The sequence below is a fragment of the Barbus barbus genome (assembly GCF_936440315.1).
Source record: "Barbus barbus genome assembly, chromosome: 19".
Classification (NCBI taxonomy): domain Eukaryota; kingdom Metazoa; phylum Chordata; class Actinopteri; order Cypriniformes; family Cyprinidae; genus Barbus; species Barbus barbus.
Genome location: NC_136747.1, coordinates 23,342,060 through 23,349,644, shown reverse-complemented (window position 1 = coordinate 23,349,644; position 7,585 = coordinate 23,342,060). Strand labels below are relative to the sequence as shown.

The window sequence follows — 7,585 nt, the reverse complement described above, 5'->3', positions numbered from 1 at the left end:
CATTTTTAAAATGAGTTCAAACATAAAATACATAAGTAAAAGCATATAAAATCTTAAAATGATTTGTTTAAATGTGTTTAAATAATTAATTTGTACAAACAAAAATTTTAACCGTGCACGCGTTCACCGTTTTAATAAAACGCACTCAAATCGAACCCGTTATATTTTTTTTTAAAGAAACGACAGATTGTTAGTAAATGCAGATTAATGACACTTGAAAAGAGTTTAAATGAAAAATAAGTAAAACAAGCCGACCGCGTCACCGTTTGACCTTTGACGTCATAGATTCAAACCCACATGGTCGCATTTTCAGCATGCGTCCAACGCACAGCGGCACCATGAGTAAATTAAAGAATAAGAAACGAAATTTAGAAGAGAATGAAGACGAACAGGTATGATTTGATATTATACTGATATAACGTTGTTTTGAAGCAGTAAGAGGCAGTTTATACATAACGCGTTATATAATAACACACACGTGTGTAAATAGCGCGAGCTTGACTTGAGGTGTTCTGACTTGATGAGTTTGAGATTAATAGTACAAATTGATGTATTTAGGTTTATATTACTTATTTAATGAATATTAATAGACTGTCAATAGACACTTGTGTTCACAAAGCACGTGTCCCGCTTTCCCTAACCCCGGTTATTTGTATACTGTATCGTTATATTATATTTTACTATGTACTTTGCAGTTAAAAGTTTGAAAACACATGGCCAGGTTTATATTTTCAGGTCATTAAAGACCTTGTAATTAAATGAATGCTTAAAATTAGGTTGCAGACAAAAATGAATTGTGCTTTTGTAGGAAATTCATTATGAAAGAAAACATTTGGTTTAAATGTGTGTTTATTATTATGCAGTAATGAGTGTGTTGTGTTTGTTTTGATGCATTTGTAATGGTCTTTCTTTCTCAGCTGCCCATCTTTGATAAGGACGGCGGTAAAGATGGTCATCTAGATGATGGGGATGAAGATCAGGGTGATCTGTCAGACAGTGAAGAGAGCGTCTTCTCTGGGCTTGAAGAATCAGGAAGTGACAGTGATGATGAGGAGGAGGAAGATGAAGAAGAGGATGGTTCTGAAGAAAAGAGCTCTGACTTAGAGGAAGATAAAACAGCCGTCGGTGATGGAGACAATCAGCTGTCTGCCAAAAAAGTCATCAAACCTCAGGTACTGTGAACAAGCATGCTGATGGAGATTTAAAGTTGCCTTTTAAATCCACTATAAATTTATATTGATCAGGACTGATAGTGTGCAGAAGTCAGATTTATGTCACACAACTTAAAAAAAAAAACATTTTGATGTACTCTTTGGTGATATAAAGTTGTGTTTTGAAGAATTCATTAATAGACTCATTATTGGTTCATAAAGTTCAAAATACTCTGGTGAATATAATTATACATAACATCAAAGTTGTATACCAAAACACCTGGCTTATATTTTTAGGCTATTCTTTAGCCCATAGCTGCGCATTGATGCCATCAATAAATGTATGCACAGAAAGTTTTAGTTGCAAAAGGAATGATATTATGCCACATGCATCTTCAAAGTCTGCGATCATCCTCATGCACAATTCCTAGTTTCTAATCTTGATGTTTGACCTGCAAAAGGCCAGTCAAGAAACTAATAGTCTTTTCAGCAGCATGAATAATCTCACAGACAGGAATATTAATTTTAATCAAACCACAGTATGGCATTATGTGTTTGTGCTGCTTGTAGTGATTTCAGTGCTGTAAACGGAGGGAATATTATCATGATTAGCTGGTAGTTGGAAGTTCTGATTTGACATGATAATTTGCCTGAAAGTTTGAGAACCACTGATTTTCTGTTATATATTGTTTGCAGCTCATTGCCCTGTACAGATGTGATTTCCATTAGAACTGTATTTGTTATTGCCAAATTTATTGCATTTAGCTGAGTTTCTGTCATGTGGAGTGTCACATTTCCAGACATATGTTTTGGAATATGCTGTGATTCCAAATTGAATTTGGACACTCCAGCCAGACAAATGTCTGCATGTCATCGCATTTTGTAACATGATATCAAAGCAGCTTGCTTTAAAGAGAAACACTAGTATTTGCATTTATTCATTTAGCAGAGGCGTTTATCTAGATATCTAAAGTGATTGTAAGGAAGCAATAACATGAGAGGTGCTAAATATACGATGTTTCAAACATTTTCTAGAACAGGGATTCTCAGCCTTTTTGACCCCATTCAATAATTGCATCAAATAATTAGGCTATAAATTAAATAGTTAAAATAAATTCCATAATTCCAGACTTTAATGGATTTCAGGGTTCACACTTTTATGACCAATCAATTTATATGATGTTTCCAGTGTTCATAATTCACCAGTAGCAGTTTCTGCACAATAAAATATTTCAGAGCTTGACATAACTACAAGAAATTAATATTCATTATGAACATTAATGACATTACACTTTTAAAATTCCATCAAAATAAGACATAAGTATAAACAAAACAAAAGAAAATATAATTTTTTTTAATTTTTAGCTCTTTTAGGTTATTCAAAAAGTTGTTTTGTGCATATGATAAACTTGAATTGTAATGTGAATGTTTTGTATACAATTTATGATGTGTGTGCGTGTGTATAAACAGTGGGGGAAATAAGTATTCAACACTTGAACAATTTTTTTATTAAACATTTCCAGTGCAGCAATTCACATGAAATTTTGACCAGATGTTGGTATTAACTCAAGAAATCTACACAGAGAAAAAATATTGAATATTACAATCCATAAAAAAGTTATGTGTAATAAAGTGAAATGACACAGGAAAAAAGTATTGAACACATTAACTGAGATTATACTTAATCCTTGGTGGAAAATCCTTTGTTTGCAATAACAGCTTCAAGACGCTTCCTCTATGAACAAACTAATCGTTCACAGTGTGCAGGTGGGATTTTGGTCCATTCTTCTAAACAGACTGTCTTCAAATCTTGAATGTTTCCGCGGGGCCCTCTTGTGAATCTTGATCTTCAGTTCCTTCCATAAATTCTCTGTTGGGTTTAAGCCTGGTGATTGACTGGGCCATTCCAACAACTTTATTTTCTTCTTCTGGAACCAATTCCGAGTCTCCTTTGCAGTATGTTTTGGATAATTGTCCTGCTGGAATGTCTATCCATGTCTCATCCTCATCATCCTGGCGGATGGTAACGGATTCACCTCAAGAATTTCCCGGTACATGACTCCATTCATCTTCCCTTCAATAACATGGATTCTGTCAGTACCATGAGAAGAAAAACAGTCCCATACCATGACGCTTCAACCTCCAAACTTCACTGTTGGCATGGTATTTTTAGGGTCATACGCAGAGCCATTTCTCCTCCAAACATGGCGTGTGGTATTATTGCCAAAAAGTTAAATTTTTGTCTCATCTGACCAGACTACATTCTCCCAGTAATTCACAGGGTTGTCCAAATGTTTTGTAGCAAACATCAAACGAGCTTCAACATGCCTTTTCTTCAAAAATGGAGCCTTCCGAGGTGAGCATGCATGGAGGCCGTGGCGGTGGAGTGCATTGCCTATAGTTTTCTCTGTGACAACCGTACCTGCTGCTTCCAAGTCTCTCTGTAGCGCTTTCCGAGTGGTCCTTGGCTCTTGGATTACTCTTCTGATTAACCTTCTGACTCCTTGATCAGAAAACTTTCGACGAGCTCCTTTGCATGGCAGGTTGATGGTGGAGTTTTTTTTCTTTCCACTTGCGTATAATGGACCCAATGGTGCTTACAGGAAGATTTAGGAGTTGTGAAATCCGTCTGTAACCACTACCATTTTTATGCAGCACAACAATCTTGTTGCGAAGGTCTTGGGACAGCTCTTTGCCTCTACCCATCATGAGATGTTTGTATAGTTGCATTCAGAGGTGGGTAAGGCTTTTTCTAACTGATTAACCTGCAATAACCTGGCTGATTATAATTTTTACAAATAGGAGGTTGAACTAATTAGTGAAATCAGCTGTTGTCTTGCTTTGTCTTGCCTTGGTGTACTGCTTTTTCTTTGTGTTCAATACTTTTTTTCTTCTATTTCACTTCATGAAATATAACTTTTTTTTATGGATTGTAATTTTATGATTTCTTTCTCTGTGTAGATTTCTTGAGTTAATACCAACATCTGGTCAAAATTGCATGTGAATTGCTGCACTGGAAATTAGGGATGCACGATATTGGAATTCTGCCGATATTCGATATGCCGATATTTTTCAACTCATTTTGGCCGATATCGATGCCGATACCGATATATTTCCTTTTGTTTGGAAACAACACCAAGTCTCTCCTGTGCAGAAATTATAAGCAAAATATTATTAATTTTGGTTAGTTTTTAACAACTACTATTAAACTTTAATAGAGGACTCTATTAAATCCTCCTGCTCCCCTGATCTGGAATTTCATATGCTTCTGTGTCGACCATTCTGGCTACCGAGGGAATTTACAGCGATCATAATCACAGCTGTTTACATTCCCCCTCAAGCCAACACAGACCAGGCACTTAAGGAACTGTATGGGAATATAAGCGAGCAGGAAACCGCGTACCCAGATGCAGCGTTTATTGTTACGGGGGACTTCAACAAAGCCAACTTCAGAACAATAGCTCCAAAATACTTCCAACACATCACCATCAACACGCGTGGTGATCGTGTACTTGATCACTGCTACTCTCCATTCCGGGACGCCTACAAATCGCTCCCCCGCCCACCTTTCGGCAAATCGGACCACTCTTCCGTTCTGCTCCTGCCTGCTTATAGGCAGAAACTGAAACGAGAAGCACCCGCCCTCAGGACAATTCAATGCTGGTCGGACCAATCAGACGCTATACTACAGGACTGTTTTGATCACGTGGACTGGGACATGTTCCGGGCAGCGTCTGATGACGACATAGAGGCGTACTCAGATACTGTAACGTGTTTCATCAGGAAGTGTGTAGAGGATGTAGTACCGACAAAAACAATCCGCATCTACCCCAACCAAAAACCGTGGATTAACAGCGATGTTCGAGCAGCCTTGTCAGCGCGGACATCTGCCTTTAAATCCGGAAACTCTGACGATCACAAACAAGCCAGTTACGATCTCAGGAAATCAATCAAAGCTGCCAAACGACAATATAAAAACAAAGTTGAAGAACAATTCAAAACCAACAACGCAAGAAGCATGTGGCAGGGTATCAATAACATCACAGATTTCAGAGGGAATAAACCAGCTACTGTGAACATTGCCGCCTCTGTACCGGACGAACTTAATCACTTTTATGCTCGTTTCGAGGCTCACAACACCGCTCACACAGAGCGCGCTCCCGCGGCTGTAGCAGAAGAGGCGAGCGCACTTTCCTTTTCTGTCGCAGATGTAACCCGATCCTTCCGACGGGTGAACATCCGCAAGGCTGTGGGTCCCGATGGCATCCCAGGCCGTGTGCTCCGAGCATGCGCATTCCAACTGGCCGGGGTTTTCACAGACATTTTTAACCTTTCCCTCTCTCTGTCTGTGGTTCCCGCATGCTTCAAAAAATCCACCATTGTGCCCATACCAAAGAAAAATAAAATCACATGCTTGAATGACTGGAGGCCCATTGCTCTGACACCCATCTTCAGCAAATGCTTTGAGAAACTCATCAGAGACTACATCTGCTCTGTGCTGCCTGACTCACTGGATCCCCTACAATTTGCATATCGCAGAAACCGTTCCACAGACGATGCTATTGCCTTCACCCTGCACACTGCTCTCTCCCACCTGGAAAATAAGAACACCTATGTGAGAATGCTGTTTGTGGACTACAGCTCAGCATTCAATACCATAGTGCCTGCCACACTGGTTGAGAAGCTCCAGACTCTGGGACTAAACGGATCTCTGTGCAGCTGGATCCTGGACTTCCTGACAGGCAGATGTCAGGTGGTCAGAATGGGCAACAACACTTCATCCCCGCTGACCCTCAACACTGGTGCTCCTCAGGGCTGCGTCCTCAGCCCACTCCTGTACTCCCTGTACACACACGACTGTACAGCAACACACAGCTCCAACGTCATCGTCAAATTTGCTGACGACACAACGGTGATAGGCCTGATCACTGACAACGATGAGACGGCCTACAGAGAGGAGGTGAGAACCCTGACTAAATGGTGTCAAGAGAACCACCTCTCACTCAACATCAACAAGACCAAGGAGCTGGTGGTGGATTTCAGGAGACAGAGCAGAGAACACACACCCATCACCATCGACATGACTCCTGTGGAGCGAGTAAATAGCTTCAAATTCCTCGGTGTTCACATCACTGAGGATCTCACATGGTCCGCTCATACAGATGCAGTGCTGAAGAAGACACACCAACGCCTCTTCTTCCTGAGACGGCTGAGGAAGTTTGGAATGAGCCCCAGCATCCTCAGATCATTCTACACCTGCACTGTGGAGAGCATCCTGACAGGCTGCATCACCGCCTGGTTTGGAAACAGCACTGCTGGCAACCGCAAAGCTCTGCAAAGGGTCGTGCGAACTGCCCGTCACATTGTTGGAGGTGAGCTTCCCTCCCTCCAGGACATCTACACCAGGCGGTGTATAAAGAAAGCCCGGAGGATCATCAATGACTCCAGCCACCCGTCCCACAGACTGCTCTCTCTGCTGCCCTCAGGAAGACGTCTCCGCAGCATCCGATCCCGCACTAGCCGACTGAGGGATAGCTTTTTTCCTCAGGCTATCAGGCTAATGAACAGTAAAAACTAATACACCCTACAGCACACTCCCACTTTACAATATACCACGCACTGCACTTTAATTCCAATACAGTTCAAACTGGACTACCAGTACACTACTGCACAAATACAACAATCTTTTTGCCAGCACTGGATACCATCCAATGCACATCCATGACATTTGCACACCCGGTTTATATATAATCTGCTGCATCTTCGCATATTACTGTGTGTATATAACGTAGAATGTGTACTACATACTGTGTATAATGTGTATCGTAACTGTATGTCTGTCTAATAGTACACTATGTGTACTGAGTATATGTATGTGTATATTACACATTGTCATCTGTATAAGTCTGTACGTATGTATGGTAATGTCTATATGTAAATTGTTTATATGTAAATTGTCTATATGTAAATTGTTTCTGCAGTGTCTGGAGCACGCTCTCAAGAATTTCACTCACGAAGGCACACGTGCTGTGGTGATGTGACAATAAAAGTGATTTGATTTGATTTGAACAAGAACTTATTTATTAGAATTAAATAAAAAATAATAAAGGTTTTTTAACAGTACATTGAAGCTTTGAAAATAAATATAAATCAACTATATCAATCGCTGCATTTTTTCCCCCAGAAAGATGCAGTGTTAACCCTAATATTATATTTTAAGATTTAACATTTTGTAGATGGTCTAAAATAAAAGTTGTAAAAATTCTGAAAATCTTTTAGAGCTCATGATTTGTTTAAAAAATAAAACGTTACACATTAATGAATAAATCAGTATATATAAAATTATTTAATTTAAAAGTGTCATGTTTGTGATTTTTTTTTTTTTTTTTTTTTTTTTTTTTTTTTTTTTTTTCCATGTAAGCTATAGCTTCTGA

At 39.4% G+C, this 7,585-nt stretch overlaps 1 protein-coding gene across 1 annotated transcript in view; it reads left to right on the top strand.

Annotated features, from left to right (window-relative positions):
• Positions 1 to 274: 274 nt before the first annotated feature.
• Positions 275 to 7,585, top strand: part of LOC306885125 (ribosome biogenesis protein bop1) — an 89,246-nt gene continuing 81,935 nt past the window's right edge. The window contains exons 1-2 of the mRNA XM_079441471.1: positions 275 to 392; positions 918 to 1,172. Coding sequence (XP_079297597.1) covers positions 315 to 392; positions 918 to 1,172 — 333 coding nt within the window. The 5' untranslated portion in view covers positions 275 to 314. The remainder of the gene's footprint in view (positions 393 to 917; positions 1,173 to 7,585) is intronic.